This window comes from Dendropsophus ebraccatus, chromosome 1 (assembly GCF_027789765.1).
Source record: "Dendropsophus ebraccatus isolate aDenEbr1 chromosome 1, aDenEbr1.pat, whole genome shotgun sequence".
NCBI classification, from domain to species: Eukaryota; Metazoa; Chordata; class Amphibia; order Anura; family Hylidae; genus Dendropsophus; species Dendropsophus ebraccatus.
In genome coordinates this window covers 218,447,113-218,472,880 of record NC_091454.1, presented here as the reverse complement: position 1 = coordinate 218,472,880, position 25,768 = coordinate 218,447,113, and the positions used below count along the sequence as shown (strand labels likewise).

Genomic DNA, 25,768 nt, shown 5'->3' with positions numbered 1-25,768 from the left:
CTCCTATCTATCTCCTATCTACCTATCTATCTATCTATCTCCTATCTCCTATCTATCTCCTATCTATCTATCTATCTATCTCCTATCTATCTATCTATCTATCTATCTATCTATCTATCTATCTCCTATCTATCTCCTATCTATCTATCTATCTATCTATCTATCTATCTATCTATCTATCTATCTCCTATCTATCTATCTATCTCCTATCTCCTATCTATCTCCTATCTACCTATCTATCTATCTCCTATCTATCTATCTATCTATCTCCTATCTCCTATCTCCTATCTATCTCCTATCTACCTATCTATCTATCTCCTATCTATCTATCTATCTATCTATCTATCTATCTATCTATCTCCTATCTATCTATCTATCTATCTCCTATCTCCTATCTCCTATCTCCTATCTATCTCCTATCTACCTATCTATCTATCTATCTATCTATCTATCTATCTATCTATCTCCTATCTATCTATCTATCTATCTATCTATCTATCTATCTATCTATCTATCTATCTATCTATCTCCTATCTCCTATCTCCTATCTCCTATCTCCTATCTCCTATCCCTCTCTCCCTATCTCCCTCCTCTGTGTGTGTTCCCGGGCAGCTCCCGGTGTGGTGGCAGTCCGGGTGGGCACTGTGTGGTAGTGATGGGTCTGTGGGCTATGAGCAGCCTCCCCCTGTACACGCCCTGTCTGGGCTCTCCATACGGTGAGGCAGCAGCAGCAGCCGGCTCTAGGACCGCGGGGCCGCTCTTGTCTCCTTTGTCTTCCAGCTGATCCAGCGCCGGCTCCGCTCCCAGCTGCTGTGTATGTACTGTCTGTATATATTCCTGTGTATGTACTGTCTGTATATTATATCAGCCCTGCATGCTGCACTATTATACTGCCTTCTATGTGTATTGTATATACGTGTGTGTGCTGCTCTCCTCTGTACATCCCTGTGTATTGTGCCTATACCTGCATGTAGGTATATATGACAGCAGCTGTGCATCCTGTATGATGGTGGTATAGATGGTATACAGTGTGTACCCCAGCCTCTGCATGCCCCTGTCACTGACACCTCACCAACTACTGCCCAGATATCCCTTATATATAGCTACTACTGTCAGTGTATCTGTATCCTGCCAATACATGTCTCTACTATCCATAGATTTCTCTATCCCATATGTAGCACCTTCTTTACACTGTCAGTATGTCTCCTTATATCTGTATGCACTGGGGTTATGTATCTGGGTACTGTCCCTATATATATCTGTATACACTGGGGTTATGTATCTGGGTACTGTCTCTATATATATGTATACACTAGGGTTATGTATCTGGGTACTGTCTCTATATATCTCTATACACTGGGGTTATGTATCTGGGCACTGTCCCTATATATATATCTGTATACACTAGGGTTATGTATCTGGGTACTGTCCCTATATATATCTGTATACACTGGGGTTATGTATCTGGGTACTGTCTCTATATATATCTCTATACACTGGGGTTATGTATCTGGGTACTGTCCCTATATATATCTCTATACACTGGGGTTATGTATCTGGGTACTGTCTCTATATATATCTCTATACACTGGGGTTATGTATCTGGGTACTGTCCCTATATATATATCTGTATACACTGGGGTTATGTATCTGGGTACTGTCCCTATATATATCTGTATACACTGGGGTTATGTATCTGGGTACTGTCTCTATATATATCTGTATACACTGGGGTTATGTATCTGGGTACTGTCCCTATATATATCTGTATACACTGGGGTTATGTATCTGGGTACTGTCTCTATATATATCTGTATACACTGGGGTTATGTATCTGGGTACTGTCTCTATATATATGTATACACTAGGGTTATGTATCTGGGTACTGTCTCTATATATCTCTATACACTGGGGTTATGTATCTGGGCACTGTCCCTATATATATATCTGTATACACTAGGGTTATGTATCTGGGTACTGTCCCTATATATATCTGTATACACTGGGGTTATGTATCTGGGTACTGTCCCTATATATATATCTGTATACACTGGGGTTATGTATCTGGGTACTGTCCCTATATATATCTGTATACACTGGGGTTATGTATCTGGGTACTGTCTCTATATATATCTCTATACACTGGGGTTATGTATCTGGGTACTGTCCCTATATATATCTCTATACACTGGGGTTATGTATCTGGGTACTGTCTCTATATATATCTCTATACACTGGGGTTATGTATCTGGGTACTGTCCCTATATATATATCTGTATACACTGGGGTTATGTATCTGGGTACTGTCCCTATATATATCTGTATACACTGGGGTTATGTATCTGGGTACTGTCTCTATATATATCTGTATACACTGGGGTTATGTATCTGGGTACTGTCCCTATATATATCTGTATACACTGGGGTTATGTATCTGGGTACTGTCTCTATATATATCTGTATACACTGGGGTTATGTATCTGGGTACTGTCCCTATATATAACTCTATACACTGGGGTTATGTATCTGGGTACTGTCCCTATATATCTGTATGCACTGGGGTTATGTATCTGGGTACTGTCTCTATATATATCTGTATACACTGGGGTTATGTATCTGGGTACTGTCTCTATATATATCTGTATACACTGGGGTTATGTATCTGGGTACTGTCTCTCTCTCTATATATATATATGTATACACTAGGGTTATGTATCTGGGCACTGTCCCTATATATCTCTATACACTGGGGTTATGTATCTGGGTACTGTCTCTATATATATCTGTATACACTGGGGTTATGTATCTGGGTACTGTCCCTATATATAACTCTATACACTGGGGTTATGTATCTGGGTACTGTCCCTATATATCTGTATACACTGGGGTTATGTATCTGGGTACTGTCTCTATATATATCTGTATACACTGGGGTTATGTATCTGGGTACTGTCCCTATATATATCTGTATACACTGGGGTTATGTATCTGGGTACTGTCCCTATATATATATCTCTATACACTGGGGTTATGTATCTGGGTACTGTCTCTATATATATCTGTATACACTGGGGTTATGTATCTGGGTACTGTCCCTATATATCTGTATACACTGGGGTTATGTATCTGGGTACTGTCCCTCTATATATCTCTATACACTGGGGTTATGTATCTGGGTACTGTCTCTATATATATCTGTATACACTGGGGTTATGTATCTGGGTACTGTCTCTATATATATCTGTATACACTGGGGTTATGTATCTGGGTACTGTCTCTATATATATCTGTATACACTGGGGTTATGTATCTGGGTACTGTCCCTATATATATCTGTATACACTGGGGTTATGTATCTGGGTACTGTCCCTATATATATATCTATACACTGGGGTTATGTATCTGGGTACTGTCTCTATATATATATGTATACACTGGGGTTATGTATCTGGGTACTGTCCCTATATATCTCTATACACTGCGGTTATGTATCTGGGTACTGTCTCTATATATATCTCTATACACTGGGGTTATGTATCTGGGTACTGTCCCTATATATAACTCTATACACTGGGGTTATGTATCTGGGCACTGTCTCTATATATATATGTATACACTGGGGTTATGTATCTGGGCACTGTCTCTATATATATCTGTATACACTGGGGTTATGTATCTGGGTACTGTCTCTATATATATCTATACACTGGGGTTATGTATCTGGGCACTGTCTCTATATATATATCTATACACTGGGGTTATGTATCTGGGCACTGTCTCTATATATATCTATACACTGGGGTTATGTATCTGGGTACTGTCTCTATATATATATATATCTATACACTGGGGTTATGTATCTGGGTACTGTCTCTCTATATATCTCTATACACTGGGGTTATGTATCTGGGTACTGTCTATATATATCTATACACTGGGGTTATGTATCTGGGCACTGCCCCTATATATATCTGTATACACTGGGGTTATGTATCTGGGCACTGTCCCTATATATATATATATATATATATATATATCTATATATATATATATATCTATACACTGGGGTTATGTATCTGGGTACTGTCCCTATATATCTCTATACACTGGGGTTATGTATCTGGGTACTGTCCCTATATATATATATATATATATATATATATACACTGGGGTTATGTATCGGAACACTGTCTCTATATATATATCTCTATACACTGGGGTTATGTATCTGGGCACTGTCTCTATATATATATATCTATACACTGGGGTTATGTATCTGGGCACTGTCCCTATATATATATCTATATACACTGTGGTTATGTTTCTGGACACTGTCTCTATATATTTCTATACACACTCTTTTGCTCCTATATATCTGTATACGATCCCTTTTGCTCCTATATATCTGTATACGATCCCTATTGCTCCTATATATCTGTATACGATCTCTTTTACTCCTATATATTTATAATATGTAATTGTTCCTGTATTTTCTGTACATTTCCCCCATAGTCTGTCCTGTATCTATACCCTGTGCACACAATACAGGTAAGGTGCAGACAATGGCTCGATATCCATCTGCAGTGCTGGCTATGGTGTCAGTATAGGGTATAGATAGAAATGTATGGACGGTGGCTATCGTTTCGTCTTCTCCTTATATTCTCCTTCCTATTGTCTCTGTGTCCTGCTGCTCTGTGTATAATGATCAGGTCTCTTATATTGTGTCTCCTGCACACAGAGCGCGTCCGTCATGCGTGGTTACAGGCTCGTCCTCCTCTTCCTGGCTCTTCTTCCAGGAATCCTCTGTGTCGGAGCCAATGATGTGAGAAGTTGTGTAGATGCCGCCCGGGAGCTGAGAGAGAGGGGCCTGAGTGACATCCCAGAGGTCCGGACCTTAATATCCGGTACTTCACACATTACTACTATATATACTATCCATACTCTATATACCTAGCAATTCAAATAGAAGCTTTAGCTGTGTTGCAGCATTGTGCTAAACTAATAGAAAGTTTTTCAATCTGCACTCGATACCCCATAATAAGAATGGGAAAGCAGCAATTCAGAATTTTTTGCTAATTGATTAAAAAGGAAAAACACAAAAAATTTTGCAATGCCACCTTTTTTTTCCCCGCAGTTTTTCCCCCCGTGAATTTAAAGAGGCCAACGCACTGAAAGCTCGCTCAAAGTATCCTATTTAAGGCTATGTTCACAATATGTATCAGACCGGCCGTTCCGTGACCCCGGCCGGGTCATGGAACGGCTGGTCTGTGCCCGGATCATCGCGGCTGGTGCTTAAGTACCGGCTGGGTGATCCGTCCGGCCGCAGAGCTCTGATACGGGCGCATCAGCGTGCGCCCACATCAGAGCTTCCCATGGCACACAGTGAAGCAAGCGGCTGGAGCCGCTCGCTTCACTGTGTGAACTGACAGGTCTTTCTGCGGCCAGAATTCAGTGAATTCCGGCCGCAGAAAACTGACATGTCAGTTATTTGCGGCCCCATATGGGGTCCCGGCCGGAGCGTATACGATGTGTATATGCTCCAGCCGGGATCCCATACCAGATAAGGTTATTTTGCGCTCCGCAAAAAGTACGGCCGTTGTTGCCGATGGCAACAACGGCCGTACTTTTACGTAGTGTGAACATAACCTAAAAATTTATGTTGAGCAATGGGATACATTGCGTACAAAAAAGGGTAATAAAATCCACATGCCTCCGCATGCGCCACCCGGTAGTGTCGGCGGTTTAGCTACGCAAAAGCGTTTTTTTATTCCCCTGAATTTAAAGAGGGCAACGCACTGAAAGGTTCCGTCAAAGTTTTCTTTTTAAAAATGTATGTTGAGCAATGGGATACATTGCATCTGAAAAATGGGGGAAGAAAATGCATCCTGGCGCATGCGTCAACTAGAAGTGTCGGCGGTTTAGCTACGCAACAGAAAGTTTGTTCGAAAGTTGTTGTTTTTTTTAATGTATATGTTGACTAATGGGATACACTGCATACGAAAGTCCCGCCACTCGTATTCTTTTTTTTAGATCCAAATTGATAAAAAAAATAAAAATAATAATAAAGCTTGGAAAAATTTAACATAATAGCATTTATTGCGTGTAAACATTTATAATATAAAAGGGAAAATAGGCCCATCGGAGACACAGAGAATGAGGAAAAAATTACTCGCCCCACCTACGTTGTTCATTGTTCCGTGGAATCACTGTGAAGCGAACAATAAACGAGGTCCGGATGACCGCAAGAACAACTATAATTAAAGACTATCGTTCCGTTGGATTGTGCGAACGATTTTAAGAAGCTTGCAAAGCGGTCGTTTGAGATAGTTTATCGTTAACGATTATCAGAACGATAATCGTCTCGTGGAATAGGGCTCTTACTATGATGTAACATTCAGCTCTGGCTCCTCCCGTTTCTCTCGATAGATCTTAGATCTTTCTGCACCTTAATTGGAGTCAAAATCTAAGTAATTGGGGGAGACCAAGGACCCCATAGTCACTATAGCTGAGCTCCAAAGATCTTGTGTGCAGATGGAAGAAACTACTAGAGCAGGGGTAGGGAACCTTGGATTGCCAGCTGTTGAGAAACTACAACTCCCATCATCTTTAGCGTTGGCTGTCCAGACATGATGGGAGTTGTAGTTTTGCAACAGCTGGAAAGCCAAGGTTCCCCATCCCTGCTCTAGAAGGTCAGCCATCACTGCATCCCCCCTAATCTGGGCTTTATGGCAGAGCAGCCAGATATAAACCTCTTCTCAGTAACAGACACATGAAAGCCGTCGGGAGTTTATATAGAAGCAGCTAAAGGACTCTCAGACTGTGAGGAAGAAGAATCTCAGTTCTAAGCATCATGTCTAGTGGACAGGGTGAGGAAAAGCGGAATGGATTTGAGTGACCCTGACCTGATCCCAAGGGGAGAGACCTGCCATAGTGTCCACCACCGACAGCTCCATCCAACCTGACAGAGCTGAGAGGATCTGCTGAGAATAGTGGAAAATCCCCATATCCTGAGGTAAAACTTGTGGACTCATAGAAGACTGGAGGCTGAACCACTGACAAAGGGGCTTCACCTAATGCCAGATGTCACACGTTGTGCTCTCACATTCTCACTATGGGGCAGAATGATGGGGAGAAAATTTATTTTAGCACAATATTGCAACATAACAAAATGTGTATCTGTTATCCCAGTATGATGGCGTCATGCATCCTGTATCAATATAATATAATTATGCACTCATGCATTTGCCCAGTCTTGTCTTCCCAATCCCCATGTACATTAATGCCCCACTGACGCAATGGCAATCAGGGCCTAGTTCACACAGTAACCAGGGCCAGTTCCACTAAAAGCACCTTCTATTATAGTCTGTATTATATGAGCAAATCCACATCCAGAGGCCGTAGTACGCAAACTAAAAATACTTGTCAGATCCCAGGATAGGCCTCAGATTTCCGGTGGAAACATGCTCCAGAGGTTGTATAACTATAATGATAATGTATTAACCTTTGCTGTGTTTTATAGGGGAACACCTTCGGATATGCCCCCAGGAGTACACGTGTTGTCCCAGCGAGACCGAGCAGCGGCTGAGTGAGGAAAGCGTCAGAGATTTAGCCCGCATTGTCAATGAGACCGTCAGCTATCCTACTGGAGTGTTAACCAAAGCAAGGAAGAGGTTCCAGGGTGAGTGTGAACATAGTGTTATATTACATTATATATATATATATATATATATATATATATATATATATATATATATACATATATATATATATATATATATATCCTGCTTGATATATGGGGTACAAGATAGCCTATCACCTGATCCCTTATAAATCAGGGCATCTAGTAGATTGTAAATCAGGACTATAGTCACTAATAAGTCTTACTATCCCGTCCTGCGGATCAGGGAACCTGAACTGAATGTGAACCAGTTTGTTGAATGGAATATGTAACCCACGTAACCACTTTTCTAGAATGGTGCCATGGAGCCAGTCATATGGAGCCGGTCAGCGATCCTACACACCCTCCCTAGTATGAGGCTGTCACACTAGGTGTTTTTTTGAAAAAAATTAAAACACCACTAAAAATGCAAAATTGGTGCTTTTTTTGTGTCAAAGACGCTACAGCCATATGATAGCTGAAAGTTAAAGGGGGAAAATGTAATGGGTTACCCACAGAATGTTCTTCTGTGAGAAATAGCAGCAGGCCCCTCATTCTGAGATGATTCACAGAAACGTTGGCGGTTTTCCCCTAGACTTCTATACATGAGAAAACATCATATATATATATGCATATTGCTGTTTTTTATGTTTTTCCCACCAATTCTTCAATAGAAAACCTGGAATCACATGAAAAGAGACATATTTGTACTGGATTTGTACTGGGAAAAAAAGAAGGGGATACAACGCCCTAAATAAAAATGCCCATAGTAATTTACACTAATTTGAGAAAATTCCAAAAAAGCAGGAAAAACTGCTGGCAGCTTCGTGACGTGTTATTTTGGCATTTTTTAAGCCCCAAAAAAAGCTGTGCAAACGTGTCTGTGGGAAGCCTCGATGTGCAGCTTTTTATTGACTGGGCAACCTTAAAGAAGTTATCCAGGTTAAAAAAATAGCTACTTTTGTTGCAAAAACAGAACCACCCCTGTCCTCAGGTCTCGCTCTTTGCCCTCCAGATTGGCCCTATGTAACGATAGTAAGAGAGCCCTACTTGGAGCGAGACACAGAGACCATGTTATCACAGATACAGTATAATAAATAAAGGGTAAAAAAATAAGATATAAATCTTTACTCCTAGAACAACATGAATGGAACAACATGAATGCATGGATACACTTCCTATCCATGCGTTTCCCTGCCGTGATTAGCAGTGAAACCCACTCACCACAGGTCATCAGGGATATATAGGGAAGATGCATGAGTATTATATAGATATGAAGTGCACTTGAGAGATGGCTGCAGGTTCAGGACACCATGGAGTGTAAGGGTGGGTTCACACTACGAAATCTTAGCTATATTAGAAAGAAGCGACCACTTGGAGATCCCTAATCTCCTTTTATTGTATTACAGAATTTTTCCTCGCCCTTCTTGACTCTTCAGAGAACTCTCTGGCCGCCATGTTTGCACTCTCGTACGGGCATCTGTACTCCCAGAATGCTGGTCTCTTCAGCACTCTCTTCTCAGAGCTGCGAGCCTATTACATGGGAGGAGGAGTGGCCCGGCTGGCTGAGGCGCTCTCTGAGTTTTGGGCTGCGCTCTTGGAGCGCACACTCCGTCTGCTGCTTCCGCATTATGAGCTGAGTGCAGACTACATGGAGTGTGCAGCCCGTAGGGCTGAAGAACTGAGACCTTTTGGAGACATCCCACGGAAGCTTCGCATACAGGTTTGGAGGAGAACGTTTTAGGTTAATAGATATTGCAGAAATATCTCTTGATGCCAGTTGTACCTTAGTAGAAAATCCATTTTAAATAGGCACTGTCAATAAAGGGGTACTCCAGCGAAAATCTTTTTCTTTTAAATCAATTGGTGTCATAAAGTTATATAGATTTGTAATTTTTTTTCTATTTAAAAATCTCAAGTCTTCCCATACTAATCAGCTGCTGTATGTCCTGCAGGAAGTGGTGTATTCTCTCCAGTCTGACACAGTGCTCTCTGCTGCCACCTCTGTCCATGTCAGGAACTGTCCAGAGCAGCAGCAAATTTCCATAGAAAACCTCTCCTGCTCTGGACAGTTCCTGACATGGACAGAGGTGGCAGCAGAGAGCACTGTGTCAGACTGGAGAGAATACATCACTTCCTGCAGGACATACAGCAGCTGATACGTGTGGGAAGACTTGAGATTTTTAAATAGAAGTAAATTACAAATCTATATAACTTTCTGACACCAGTTCAGTTAAAAGAAAAAGATTTTTGCCGGACATATTTGTAGTTCACTTCATAGAAAATATATATTTTTCTGTGTCAAATTCCAAATGATAACATTTGCCACTGGGTGTCACTACTTTGAGCTCCACTGCCTGCCACAGCAATTTAGTTGGGGACCAGGAAGTGAGGGCAGGGTAAATGCAAAGCTCTGCTACAATGCTGTCAATCACAGTGCAGGGAGAGAGCAACAGACATCAGAGAGGCACATTAGGTGATTTCCTGAAAGAATTTTTTTTTTATAAATCTTTATTTATTTTATAAAAAGAACATACAAACAATCTTACAATGCAATTTTCAGTCCCTTCCCACCCCCTCCTGAACGAATTTATATACTTTGTGTATATGATTGTGGCATCTAGAATTTCAATTTACTTTTACAGTATAAATCAATATATGCCTATAATGACAACATTGTTTTTCACCAAAATAAAAGTAAAAAGGACCTAATTTTACGGCAATTTAAGTTTTTATTTTTAAACTAGTATAAAAAAAAAATAAAAGTTATATAAAATGCCTATCGTTGTAATTGTGCTGACTTGAGAAACATACATATAATTTCAGTTTTATCACTAGGCAAACAGAGATGAACAACCACGCCCCTGAAAAAGTTTTTTTTTTATTTCACTGCAATTTAATTGTAGCATATTTTATAGAAAAATGCATGTCAAAGTACAATTGGTGTCAATAAAAATAACACCTGAAACGGGTCCATTGATGTAGAGATGAAAAGGGTTATAGCCTTTTAAACACATAGAGGAAAAAAATAAAACGCAAAAATAAGTAATTTCCTGGGTCCTCAAGAGAACCTGTCAGCTACCAATCATATTCCAAACTGCTGACACTATTATATAGCTGTGCGGGCCAGGAGACACATGGTACCTTTCGTACATCTGTCTGTGCGTTTCATACAAAAAGCGTCTAATAGCCAAAATTACAAGGCAGTTTTGTACATTTGAAAGTTATGGCCTAGTGTATGTTTGTAATGTTTCATGTGTGTAATTTTATATGTAACAGACACTATGTAACACTGTATTACTTTGTGTGGTGAATGCTAGTTACTATAAGTGACACAGCACTCCTTATAGTGATTACTAATGATCCATCTCCTCCAGGTCACACGAGCTTTAGGAGCAGCCAGAACACTGGTCCAAGGACTGGCAACCGCGAGTGACATCATCAGCAGAGCCACCAAGGTACACCAAAGCTGCTTGATGCTGATCTTCTGTGCAGCTGCGGGCTGGGACAGTCAGACACTTATAAATGGTATTTTACTGACTCCTGTATACACAGTGTTAATATGAAGACTGTGCAGGCAGGCTGTGATGCCGCCTCCAACACCACTGGTCCCAGAAATCATGTGATCACTGATCGTCTACCTTCTTCAATGCTGATTGTTCGGGCCAGTGCAAACCCCAACTTTCAGCAGGTCCGGTCATCTCTAGTGTTGATCTAACCACAGGGACCCCCATCTATCATATAAATGAATCAAGATGCAGCACACAGTCAGCCTCCGTGATGGATACAGACTCTGTCCTGATGTTTTCCTTACTCCTCTCTTTCTAGACGCTGCCACCTCCTGACTGCCTCCGAGCTGCCATGCGGATGTGGTATTGTCCATTATGCCGAGGTCACACTGGCCTGCTGCCATGTCATGGCCTATGCCTCAACGTCATGAAGGGCTGCCTCGCCCACCAGGCAGATATGGATGGCGACTGGAACAGTTTGATAGGTGAGTTTAATTCCTGGCACAGAAAATGATTTGTAGTCCATGTCGGGGTTGTATACTATATACATGCTCTTTATTGGGATGTTTTTTTGGTAACTGAAGTACAATTATACAAAGCACAAAAGTCTTTCAGCAGAGTAGGTTTAAAGGGGTGTTGGTGCACGCCTCACCAAACCGGACCAGGTCGGCATCAGGGAATCCACAAAGCAGTAGTAGAGACAGCACTTCCAAAGAATCCAAGCAAAGTTTATTGTACACCAGTTGCACTGGTGTACAATAAACTTTGCTTGGATTCTTTGGAAGTGCTGTCTCTACTACTGCTTTGTGGAAGTACAATTATAAGCATTTCATTCATTTTTAAACTTTTATTCACAAACATGTTAAGTTTATGTGTGGTGCCCAGCCCCATGTGAAGGTGGGACGGCTGGTCAATTGGCCCCCTCCCCTAATAAAAGCTTGAATCACCCCCCTTTTCCCATGTTACAAATAAATAAATAAATAAATAAACATGTTTACTATCGCCGCGTGCGTAATCGCCCGAACTATTAATTAATCACATTCCTGATCTCGCACGGTAAACAGCGTAAGCGCAAAAAAATCCCAGAGTGCAAAATTGTGCATTTTTGTCGCATCAGATCCAGAAAAATTGTAATAAAAAGCCATCAAAAAGTCGTATATGCGCAATCAAGGTACCGATAGAAAGAACACATCATGGCGCAAAAAATGACACCTCACACAGTCCCATAGACCAAAGGATAAAAGCGCTATAAGCCTGGGAATGGAGCGGTTTTAAGTGACATATATTTGTTAACGATGGTTTGAATTTTATACAGGCCATCAGATACAATAAAAGTTATACATGTTATATATCGTTGTAATCATAACGAATTGAGGAACATATATAACAAGACATCTTTACCCCAGGGCGAACGGCGTACAAACAAATACCCCCCAAATAAAAAAAATGCTTTTTTTTTTTCAATTTCACCACACATTTAATTTTTTTCTGCTTTTGCAGCATACTTTATGAAAAAATTCAGCCTGTCATTGCAAAGCACAATTAGTGACACAAAAAATAAGGGCTCATGTGGGTTTCTAGGTGAAAAAAATGCAAGTGCTATGGCCTTTTAAGCACAAAGAGGAAAAAACGAAAACGCTAAAATTTAAATTGGCCCTGTCCTCTAAGGGTTAAAAGAATTCTTTGTTGCCGGTCTTCCCCTTCAAGTATGACTTTTTCCCTGGTACTCCATCATCCTGGAATAAACATTGTTCGTTTTAGAGATTCCTCTTAAAAGATGTTTAGATACCATTCTTTATTCATGGCAGTGCAAAAATTGTAGGTGAGCCTGTTTCTTAGATGAAAGCCCCAAACATGACTGCTCTCAGGACACCTCACTGCTGGAGCTCACCTTTTCTTCTCTGGATATACTTCCAGATGTCCCGGGCAGGAGACTTAGAGAGAACACCTTTACCCCAGTGCTCCGCTGTCTTCCTGCACAGTGTCAGTCTATACTTGATGTTTTTCTTCTTCCATCCCTCACAGGAGAAATGCCTTACTTGTTCCCCATCCTAACACCAGGCCAGCCTCTAGAAGCCTTTGCCCCTTCATGACACTCGCCTGCTGCCATTTTTGAGCAAGCTCAGCCTTGGTGTTACACCGACCCCATAGCTGAGAAGACGGTCCTGACACTTGCTGGGCTCTCTTTGCTGCCCTTTTTCACAGCAACTGAACCTCTCTTCTTAAAGATCTTAATGATCCAATAAATGGTTGAGTTAGAAGCAGTCTCTCCAGCAGCAAAGACCTTGGGAACTGTGCTGATATGGTTCCCAGATTCATAAAATCATAGTATAGAGCTACTGTGTGGCTCGCAGAGCATACCAACCGTGGCTGCAGCAGTAGCTTTAGTGAGGAGAAAAAGTACTTTCATTCTGCGCATGAGGCCGCGAGAGGGGTGGCAACTAGTCATCTAGGCAGGGAGCCACACGTGACTACTACTGCGGTAGCCCGGGACCCATGGCCACCCAAAAAGACTTATTTTTTCCATGGTGTAATGTCTCTTGGCTACAGTTCTGCAATGATTTGCAAAAAAATGCTGCTTTTTTACCATAATTTTGCACAAATCAGGGCTTAATGGCATTATCTATCCTGTACTATGAACACCACGCTAGTGCTGCCATAGTTACAATGGGGTGGGGGGCCCAGGCTTGGTGAACAGCCCGGGGCCTATGGTAAATATATTTACAATATATATATATATATATATATATATATATATATACAATTCATCCATTCATTGCAATTTAAGTCCAACTGGTAGGGAGGGAGATCAGTGACCATTATACATCGTTGGGGTTCATCAGGTGCCATTAGCATCCATAGTATAAATGGAGACCATGGACAGAGCCAAGCTGTGTGAGTTACGCTGCTTCTAATATTGCCGTCAGGAAACGTTAATAAAATATTTGCAGTTAATTCCCTGAATATTTGTCCCCGGGGAGCGGTGTGAATACACAATGGCTCTCCTGGTAACAGCTTATTACTTTCCTTACCAAGAACATTGATTTATTTACTTTCTTGGCTCGATCCTCCCCATCATCTCTAAGGAAAAATGATCCAACAACACAATCTTCTTACAATAGGATATAGACAATTCCTATATCATATTGATCAGAGCTGTTCATTCCTACGCCGACAATTATAAACAATTGTTTACACATAACAATGGACAATGGAGCCCCGCTGACAACAGCGCGTCATTGCGGCACAAGTAGCATTGTCCATGGACAGGAGGGAGAAAAGCAGATCAGTATTTCTCATATGCAATCAATATGTGTAATGACGCAGAGGAAAAAGTGACAGCCAGATGCTCTTAGTATGACGCTGGTCATACCCATCAGATGGCTTGGCTGAGTGTGCATGTGTATTCAATGAGAGAAGGGGGGTAAACCACTGCGTATCTGATCTGGCTGAAAAGAAAAGGATCAAGCACTTGAACTCTAGCTGCCCGGTATTTATCTTCGACATTAGCGATGGTCCTGATGAAATTGAGTGTCATCACCTTGTAGCTAGTGATAGTCGGTCCTATTTACAGCTCTTATTTCTCACCGTAGATGGGTTGCAGGAAGTGGCCGAGCGTCTGACCGGACCATTCAATGTGGAACTGGCCACCGAATCGATTGCAGTGAAGATTTCTGAGGCCATAATGACCGTGCAGGAGGAGAGCGTACAGCTGACAGCTCAGGTACTTTACTCTCTTTGCAATAATAAAGCTTTAAGTGTCACCATAAAAAAACTGAGTGTTCAGACCCATACCGATCAAGAGAAGACTGTGATAAGTAATGTAAGTCTATGGATCCTGACTGATCATACTGACACAATGCGAGGAGCGGATGCGCTGCAGCTAGTTCTGACGATCGTTGCGGGTATGGACCGATCAAAACTTTAGACATGTCTCTATGATGACAGAGGCACTTTAAAGCGTACCTGTCGCAAAAATGTATTTTTGAGAAATTGACAGGGGTTGAGATCAAATGCATTTTTGCTATATACTTGCTTTATTTTTTCAGTATTTTACGTTTTCTAGGTTTAAACCAATGTTATACATTTGGCCAAACTGTGCTCCATGCTCTCTGCATGCCAATATTTGGTCTTTCCTGTCTCCAAAAAAGAGACCAAACAAGTCCCAGTCCTTTGTGTACCCACACAAGGAAAGACACCTGTTCATCATGCAGGTTGTATATCAACTAAGGGCAATTAGTGAGTATTGATTTATTCACTTTATTGGCTCGATCCTTTCTGTCAGCATTAAGGAAAAACGATCCAACAACACAATCTTCTTACAATAGGATAAAGACAATTCCTATATCATATTGATCAGAGCCATTCATTCAAACAAAAACAATATTCTAAACTATCCCCCTTCCCAATACCACCCTATGTCTAACATACATGTATAACCTATCTTGCACCCTTTGCCTGTTTTTTTCTCTTTCTTATTGGTTCTTGTTGTCTAAAATCCTCTCCTCTAGGTCCACTCTGACCACGCTCAGCTCCCTCTTCCACCTCCCTTCGTAGTCACAAGACATGTGATCTCCTCTCTGGGGACCGGGTTAGCTGTCTATTGACTTGTTAACCTGACCCCAGGAGATGACATCTGCATTATCTCCATGCACCTGTGTTGCTTCCATAGACTTACATGTGTCCCTGAGCCAAGGTTTCTGTAATATGAAAAGTTATAGTTCTATCTCTGCTTGCTGTCAGTGAATGCAGACATATGTACCTGTCTTTGTGTCACAGCTCTGTATAGTGTAAGTGTTATAGATGTACTTAGAGTCTGGATGGAACTAGAATGTTTTCATTCACAGTCAGCAAGCAGAGATCTAAACCTACACTACACCCCCTCCACCCCCGTTAAACAGATGCCTGTTATGCAGCACATAGCTACACTATGCGCGTGTCAGCTCTGCTACATCATCAGCTAGTATGGAATATATACTGGGGTGAAATAATACAAAATCAGTGAAAAAGCAGTCCTGTGTTTACTGTGCAATAGTAATGACAGCAGTGGGCAGGAAAGAAAGCTAAGGGGGCGAGTACACAAACGGACCAATCAGGGAATTGCATGATGGAAAATGTAGTTTCCTATCGTGGTTAATGATTGGCTTTTAGAAAAACTTGTAACTCAGGAATGGCAGCTGCTAGAAAGACAGGAGACGGCTCAAAATACTCAGGGGGACTTGGTGAGGAAGTGAGCATTTAATTTTTTTCGCTCTCAGGTGGATAACCCCTTTAACTTAGGCTAATTATATTATTAGCTTTAGGCCGTATTACACAGCACAGTGTTTTAGGGGAAGCGAGCCCCAACCTGTCAGCTTAGCACTTACTTTCCCCTCATTCCCCGCTTGCTGTCTGTACTATTACACGCACAGACAGCGAGCAGGGAGGGGGCACCCGAATGATCTTTAAATGGGGCAGCCCATTTAAGTCAGCAGCGGTCTGCCCTCCTCCTTTCAGCATGTTGAAAGACCACGATCAGCTGACATTGGGCATAAGTCAGTGTTAGTCAGAACCCCTCAAATTATCACTAAATATAATAGTATGGCTATGTCACCACTTTTAGTGGGAAATCCCTCTAAGCCGTCTTCTTATTCACATCCAGTATTATCAATGTAAACCTCTTTGAGCCTGATGTGCGTGCTGTTTTGTAGAAGGAGGGGGAATGATCATTGTCTCCAGATCAGACGGCTACTTACTCCACAATGCATTACACATAATGGCCATTTGTCTATGCCTCAAATAGGTGTCGCTGTATTTATTCTTCATACTCCAGTATGTGGAGCCTAGTATGGACTGAAGATATACATGGCGTATGTTGAAAGGAGAATCACGGGTGCTGGTTTTATAGGTTATATACAGCCCTTAGCATGGTCATAATAGAAATAATAGAGATTATGGCCCTGGCTTCCTCTATACAGAATACACAGAAAAACATATCATGTCTTTGTATAGATATTCCAGTCATGTGGCACCCCACGTCCATCCCGAACCAAACGTTCCCCTCAGCAAGAGCCAAAAAGGACGTTTCAAGTCTACAGCAACGAGGAGAAACCCACATCCGCTGCCGGCACTAACATAGACAGGCTGGTAAGAAAACATTAGTCTATTATAGCCGCAATATGCAGTCTGTCTATTGCTTTCCTTTACTGTATGTTGTGTTTTCTCCTATACAGGTGTCAGATGTGGTATCCAAACTCCGCCAACTACGCGGCCTCTGGAAGCTTCTCCCTCTGTCTCTTTGTTCAGATCACAGGGTGTCAGCTGGTCTCAGTAACCAGGACAGGTGCTGGAATGGGCAGACACGGGGAAGGTGAGTCAAGACATGAGAGACACTACTCAGGAACCCTCTGTTACTTCTCAGCTTCCCCTAGTGGTGACTGTGGACTGACAAGTTTACCATCTAACTCTATGGCTGTATGAGGGATCAAAAAGGCAACTCTGACTGCTGTAATATGTTTCAGCACAGAATGTTGGACCTGAATGAGACATGGAGGTAAACTTTGGAATTTTCACGGTAACACCCCTATTACATATGTATGTCATACCTGTGTTAGGCCATAAACCCACACACCGTATATGCAGCGTATTTACTACTGCGATACGCAGCAAATACGCAACAAATACGCAGCAGATTAGATCTAAATAGCTGAACACAGCATCAAATCTTCACCATCACATCTGCTGCGTATTTGTTGCGTATTTGTTGCGTATTTGCTGCGTATACGGTGTGTGGGTTTGTACCCTTACAGTGGTTGAGGGAACACAACAGGTTTTTTTTACATATGGCTGGGAGCATGTTAAAAAAAAAACAAAAAAAAAAAACACTTTCACCTACCCTGATCCTGCACACTTGCCATTCTGACATCTCCGCTTTCTGCTTATCACCACCGTTTGCTGGTACCTGTGGCAAGTTGTCTCAATAGGGACTACCCACTCAGCCAATCACTAGCTAAGGCATGTGAGTGTAGCCGAAATATACCCCCATTGAACTGTGCCTTACTAACTAAATAAATAAATAAATAAATAAATAAAGACATGGACAACCATATTTCTTCACCAGTGGAGGAACGGCCACAGCTTTTATTTTAGGATTTAACCCAAGGCAACTTTATTTCTCTTAATTCATCAAAGATAACTCCAATGTCTTCAATAAATAACTGCAGTCCAACAACTTGAAGTCCATTGTCCGCCCTCTCCCCCAACAACAGAGAATTTGGGGGGGCGGACCCACCAGGAACAAAGCTATGACCACAGAGCGACCTATCCTCAAAATAAATGCCGTGACAAGAATTAGAAGTCATCGGGGAGTGAGGGAGGGACTTGTGTCTTCTTTGCTTGCCCGCGCAGAATAACGGTCCTTCCCGCCGAGAATTTCTTTTTACTGGATACCTTGCTGACGTTATCTTTTGTTTGGCCCAATCATCTTCAACTTCAACTTCCTGAAATCTGCCCGAATACCTGCACTCTGCTCAGTAACAACTAGAAATATTAAATCTTAACCCCTCCCTCTCGGGAGGCTGGCTCTACCATCATTCCTGTCTACCTTGGGGGCCATTCTACACGCTCACATGTATGTGCAATTCTAGTTGCCTTGCACATAATTCAGGAAGACACCACTACAATTAGTGCAGTGATTGAGCACTTCCTGCTGAGATGACTCGTCACAGGAACTAGGAAGCGGGAGTGATGAGCAGAGACCTAGAAGCATCAGAATGACAGGTGTGGGGGGGTCTAGGTAGGTGAGTATGACTTTTTTTAATGTATCCTTAGCCATATGTAACATTTTTATGTTCCCAAAAAACATTTAAGGAAGCTTGGAGCAATTTAAGGTGCTGGTTAAATGAAGAGTGCCATTAAAATTGCAAAGAACATAAAATTACTTGCCATCAAAAACAAACTTTCACCAGCAGCTGAGACCCCCACCAATCAGGAGGATGAGGTGGGAGAAGCCCTTAATAATGCATTTTATTACCCGGCTTGCAGCCATCTCCATCTAGGCATCTCCATTATAAGTCTATAGGGGTATCTGGATGAAGATGATTGACCATTGCTCTCCGCTCATTCTCCTTTGTTGGTTGGGGTTTCAGCAGTGAGATCCCTGTGATGTCTAATGCTTATTTTGATGATGGGGTCACAGAAATGCAGTAAGACAAAAATGAGGAAAAAACTGTCCAGGGAGATAAAGTTTTCTGAGATTAGTTTTTGTTGACATTTCTTTTCTTATTCTCCTGATCTCCCAGGTATCTCCCACAGGTAACAGGTGATGGGGTTGTCAATCAGATCAATAATCCGGAGGTGGAGTTACCAATGTCGCCGCCAGATCCTAGAACCCGCCAGCTGGGGCTGCAGCTTCGTGTGGTGAGGAGCAAACTGAAAGCAGCGTACAGCGGGAAGGACAGCGAGACCCAGGAACCCTGTAAGTGTCTCCAGGGGCGTCACCATCTCTTATTGACCCTACTTATCGCTGTCACCCTCCTGTAATGTACTGTATGTAGAGTTTATTTTCCTTTCTTCACTTAGATGATGAAGGCAGCGGAGGCTCCGGTGGAGGGGATTCTGTAACAGAGAGAACAGTCATCAAAGTCCAGGGAGGTGGCGGAGAGAAAAAGGAGCGACCTGGCAAGGACAAGAAGCAGGGTGCAGGCGGGAGAGGGAGGGGCGGTAGGAGGGGTGCGGGTAGGCACATCAATGGGGCAGGAGTGCTACATTCTCCCACATATATCATCATACTCATGGCCTTCATTGCAAGGCTGTTATCTGTGTGACCCCGACACATGGATTGTAGTTATCAGGGGTCTGACCAATGCTGCCTAGGATCATATCATACAACTTCTCAATGAATGTAACTTCTCCCTGCTCACATCACTGAGATGGTAACAGTAGTGGTGGCTGTGACTTATCATCCCTCCCTACTATCTGTCAGCTTAGTAATGATGCTGAAATGGGAACAAACACCGATCAGCCAGAACATTGTATAGGTTCTCATGTGCCACCAGTTCTGAAGGTTTCCTGTGGGATCTGGCACTAAGTAAGCAGCAGATCCTGGAAGTTGTCAGGGACGTCTCCCAGCAGATCCCACACGTGCTCAGTTGGAGTGAGATCTGGGGACTTTGGAGGCCGAGTCCCCACCTTTTGTCTCTTTGTCATGTTCCTGAACTTTCCATCTGCTGTAAAACTTCAACCAAAAGTTGTAGGTTTACATTGGCTCAGGGACCACCGTTTTAACCCTTCATGAACAATTTCTGCAGTGTGGCAGGGTACTTAGTCCTGCCAGAGGAAAAGGCTACCTTTGTTATGGCTGACCGCTGTGTATTAAAGAGGCTTTCAGGTTTTATAATAACTTTCCGCTACATAGGCGCTCGCTTACACTGCCCCATTATCATCCAGCCAGGGCTGCACCAACAATTGCTAGAACAAGAGTTTGCTCAGTCATTGGCTGATCGCTGGCCCTATTACACGGGGTTATATTCGCCTGATATGACACATGATAGTCCCGTGTAATGCGGCCTTTAAAACCCATACATATCAGATTTTTTTTTATTCACTGACGGCAAGGATGTAATGTTTCCATTCACTGACAGCAAATACACATCCTAAGTAAATAAACATGAAGCCAGGAGTCCTCTATAATAAACGTTGTAATGATCCAGCAGCACGGGTCAGAAACCAGACAACCTCTATAATGGATGTGTTATTGTGGGGGCCGGTGAATGACCCCCATATGATCCCTATTACCTGTATACAGACGTGGTGTGCGGGAGGACAATACATTAGATATAAACCCTCCAGTGTCCCTCTGCTTCCAGCAACAAAGTGTTGAACAGCTTTTTGTTTTTAATGTAGACTTTTTTAGATCTTGTCCTGTTATATCAGTGTGGATCCTTTATTAGATGGAAGATTCAGTATTTATAATATGCTGCTGGGACAGGGACTCATTTAGAGGAGCCGTACACTCATTCATCAAAGGATTACCATGAATATCTGTTATCCCTGGTGTCCTAGAGTAATGAAATGACTACTATTTATATCAGTTATCCCTGGTGTACTAGAGTAATGGAAAGATTACTGTTAATATCTGTTATCCCTGGTGTCCTAGAGTAATGAAAAGGCTACTGTTAATATCAGTTATCCCTGGTGTCTTAGAGTAATAGAAGGATTACTATTGATATCAGTTACCCCTGGTGTCCTAGAGTAATGGACGGATAATGGACGGATTACTATTGATATCAGTTATCCCTGCTGTCCTAGAGTAAGGAAAGATTACTATTAATATATATTATACCTGGTGTCCTAGAGTAATGAAAGGATTACTATTAATATCAGTTATGCCTGCTGTCCTAGAGTAAGGAAAGATTACTATTAATATATATTATACCTGGTGTCCTAGAGTAATGAAAGGATTACTATTGATATCTAATATCCCTGGTGTCTTAGAGTAAGGAAGGATTACTATTTATATGAGTTATCCCTGGTGTCCTAGGGTAATGAAAGGATTACTATTTATATCTATCATCTCTGGTGTCCTGGGGCATAGATGTTAAACTGCCACCCCAGCAGCTACTTGGAGGGCTAAGAGTGATGAGAGGATTAATATAGATATCTATAAGTGTACGACTCCTTTAAATGAAACCCAGTTCAGTTTAAAGGGGTTCTCCATCTACATTTATGGTTAGAAAAATCTGCTTAGTAATGGAGAGAATTGAGGAAAGGGTAATGTCACTGCTGTCTGACGACGGGGATGGAGAACCCCTTTAAGCCATTTCTGTGTGAGAGTGATTTAGCAGTACTGTGTACAGGGACCTATACAGAGGCGGGTCCGTGTTATATATGTGCGGTATTATGAGCAGAAGGAGGGGGTTAGCACCAGTGTTACATTCCATTTTTTATAATGATCATCTTTTCAAAGATTTTCTAGAGACCAATAGATTGTAAAGGGGTTATTAGCTTTATGGCAAAGCCTCCTGCCCGCCACCGCCTGCCTCCATATTACATGTACACCGCCCCCTGCCTCCATATTACATGTACACCGCCCCCTGCCTCCATATTACATGTACACCGCCCCCTGCCTCCATATTACATATATACACAGCTGCCTGCCTCCATATTACATATACACAGCCCCCTGCCTCCATATTACATGTACACAGCCCCCTGCCTCCATATTACATGTACACCGCCCCCTGCCTCCATATTACATGTACACCGCCCCCTGCCTCCATATTACATATATACACAGCCACCTGCCTCCATATTACATGTACACAGCCCCCTGCCTCCATATTACATGTACACAGCCCCCTGCCTCCATATTACATGTACACCGCCCCCTGCCTCCATATTACATGTACACCGCCCCCTGCCTCCATATTACATATACACAGCCCCCTGCCTCCATATTACATGTACACAGCCCCCTGCCTCCATATTACATGTACACAGCCCCCTGTCTCCATATTACATGTACACAGCCCCCTGTCTCCATATTACATGTACACAGCCCCCTGTCTCCATATTACATATACACAGCCACCTGCCTCCATATTACATGTACACCGCCCCCTGCCTCCATATTACATGTACACCGCCCCCTGCCTCCATATTACATATACACAGCCGCCTGCCTCCATATTACATATACACAGCCGCCTGCCTCCATATTACATATACACAGCCGCCTGCCTCCATATTACATATACACAGCCCCCTGTCTCCATATTACATATACACAGCCCCCTGCCTCCATATTACATGTACACAGCCCCCTGCCTCTATATTACATTTTCCTATATTACATGTTCCCATGATACCGATATCCAGGCACAGGTCGGGTCGGAGGTCACTTGCTTCCAAAAGTGGACAACCCCTTTAATGTTTTTTCTGAATTAATGTATTTATTAGTTAATTTATTTGGGATTTCCTGTAAATAGCTAAATATTTAATTGGTTTTCATTGTTTGTATGGTAATTTAATAATTCTGTTAAAATGTCTATCTATATTTTTAAAGATACCGGTATGTTCTACCATTTCATTTGATACTTGGACATTTTTTAAATAAAGATTTCATTTATAAAAAAAAATTCTATTTTTCAATACAGGTTTTTTGATCGCTATATACGGTATGTATGTCTTAAAAAGGGTAAATAATATGTTCTTGAGTCAACTGTTTCCAAAAATATTCAAAAACTTTAGTTTTCCAGTACTTATGAGCTGCTGTATGTCCTGCAGGAAGTGGTGTATTCTCCAGTCTGACACAGTGCTCTCTGCTGCCACCTCTGTCCATATCAGAAACTGTCCAGAGCAGCAACAAATCCCCATAGAAAACCTCTCCTGCTCTGGACAGTTCCTGACATGGACAGAGGTGGCAGCAGAAAGCACTGTGTCAGACTGGAGAGAATACATCACTTCCTGCAGGACATACAGCAGCTGATAAGAACTGTAAAACTGAAGATTTTTTATTAGAAGTTATTTACAAATGTGTATAACTTTCTGACACAGCTGATTTGAGAACATTTCTTTTCCTCTGGAGTTCCCCCTTACTCTGCCATACCTTTCTGGCCCTCTTTAACCCTTCTATATATTAGTGTCACCTTACTCCTAGCCTTTTTCCCTTGTCAGCACTGAGACTAGTTGCGTCTATATCTGCAGACTTGAGTATTTAGAGACTGGTTGCTATGGACTTGTTGCTGTCAAACATTTTGGTTGCTAAGCATTGTACCTGATAGCTACTAGATGTGGATTTTTTCAGGTCGCAATCCCTTTTGCTTTGGATAGACTGTGCAGAGACTAAAGGTGACAGCACACCTTCAATAGTTGTAGGCCGAACAATATGGAAAGGAGAGAAAGCTGATGCCAGAGAAGAGTATTGGTTGTTGAACATCATGTGACAGGTGAGATGGGATGCCCCCCTACTTATTAAACAGTCATCAGTTCCCAGGATAATCTGAAGATTCCATCGACTTATCTCCAATTTACCCTTAACCACAAAGAGGCTTGGACTTTGCTATAAGAGTATATCTAGGTTGTGGTCCCCAGAATTGTCCCCTGGGATGGGGTGCTGGAACTGGGTGAGGTGAGTGACAGAACCACCAGCAACCAGACTGCCAGACATAACACAGATTATCTCACAACAGATTTTATTGGCACCCTTCACTTTACCATATGGTTAATTATGAAATCCAATGACAAACAGGGTGATGGCTCATCCACGCTAGACGCAAAGCCTCGTCACAGCATATTTAAAAACATGGAGTGTGTTGCTCTATATAGACAATGGAAACTGGAGAGAAAGAAACGGCTGCACATCCCATCTATGGCTGATACTAATGCTGCTTGTCCTATATTAAAAATCAACACCAGAGTGTCTGTATATGATTTGATCAAGCCATATTGCCCTGTGTACCAACGTGCAGGTCCTCTGGTTCACACGGGTCCCTACGCTCCACACCCTGTCGGTCAGTGACCGCCACCCCCGCAAAACGTGCACATGCAGGGAAGGGGGGCAATGGAACGGCCCTGCAACCCCCATTTCACAGGACCAGACTCAAAAAAGCCCCACCAGAACCCGGCCAGCACCACCGGCGGGGAAGGCTGCCTTTCTCTCCAGTTTCCGTCTATATAGACAATGAACTGGAAATAGAGAGGAGGCAGAAAAAATTTAAGAGAAAGAGAAGACAATAGAAAATTAGAGTGAAGGGGGGGGGGGGGAGAAAGAATATTAAAATAAACGGGATGAAGAGAAACAAGTGGGAAAGGAAAAAGAAAAAAAGGAGGAAAAGGAAAGGGAAAAAAAGAGGAGGAAAAAAAAAATTGGGAGGGGAATAAGCCGCAAGACACACAAATGTCGCTTCGGCAGGCTTACTGTTATGTACTGATTGCTTACATTTATGGAATACTTTGGGGAGCAAGGACACTTAATAAATGTATTCAATCAAAAACACTGTATATTACATTTACATACACATCCACTGTAATTCCAATGGAGTGTCCAGCAGGGGCGCACTATATATAGAAGTCAATGGTACTTATTGACTTCTATATATAGTGCGCCCCCTGCTGGACACTCCATAGGAATGACACCATTCGTCGTGACGTCACTGCTTCAGAGATAATTCTAACACTTCCTGATACACTAAATTAAGGGAAATAGCAGTATATGAGCATTTCCCATAATTAATGTACATTAGAAAATTGTATAACTTTCCATCAGTAATAACATATAAAAAATACATTTTGGCCGGACTTCTCCTTTAATATAAACATATGAAAGACAAAGGGGGGAAGAGAGCAGAATCAGTGGCGTAGCGACCACGGTCGCAGTGGTTGCCGCCGCGACCGGGCAGCTACCAAGAAGGGGGTCCACGAGGCCCCCCCTTGCCGCCGCACTGCCACCCTCCCACTCCCTCTTATGACCGCAAGCAGTGTCTTGCTTGCAATCACAAGAGGCTGACCCCGGCTGACGTGCAGCTCCCGCCTCTGTCCCATCCCTGTCCATCCCCACACACTGAGCTCCGTGTGCATCGGGGAAGTACTTTCGGCACAGGTAGCATCTATAACCGGCAGCACA

At 42.3% G+C, this 25,768-nt stretch overlaps 1 protein-coding gene across 5 annotated transcripts in view; it reads left to right on the top strand.

The window, feature by feature from the left end:
- GPC2 (glypican 2) overlaps window positions 1–23,241 on the top strand; it is a 30,059-nt gene extending 6,818 nt beyond the window's left edge. For 4 of the 5 annotated variants that reach the window (XM_069948671.1, XM_069948677.1, XM_069948663.1 and 1 more), the window contains exons 2-11: window positions 4,739–4,904; window positions 7,520–7,678; window positions 9,067–9,380; window positions 11,035–11,115; window positions 11,486–11,651; window positions 14,760–14,890; window positions 17,158–17,292; window positions 17,379–17,515; window positions 19,446–19,621; window positions 19,726–23,241. In XM_069948671.1, coding sequence (XP_069804772.1) covers window positions 4,751–4,904; window positions 7,520–7,678; window positions 9,067–9,380; window positions 11,035–11,115; window positions 11,486–11,651; window positions 14,760–14,890; window positions 17,158–17,292; window positions 17,379–17,515; window positions 19,446–19,621; window positions 19,726–19,970 — 1,698 coding nt within the window. In that variant the 5' untranslated portion in view covers window positions 4,739–4,750 and the 3' untranslated portion in view covers window positions 19,971–23,241. Of the gene's footprint in view, window positions 1–589; window positions 815–4,738; window positions 4,905–7,519; window positions 7,679–9,066; window positions 9,381–11,034; window positions 11,116–11,485; window positions 11,652–14,759; window positions 14,891–17,157; window positions 17,293–17,378; window positions 17,516–19,445; window positions 19,622–19,725 lie in introns of those variants that run through there. The other variant, XM_069948682.1, reaches the window with a different exon arrangement.
- The last annotated feature ends 2,527 nt before the right edge of the window (window positions 23,242–25,768 follow it).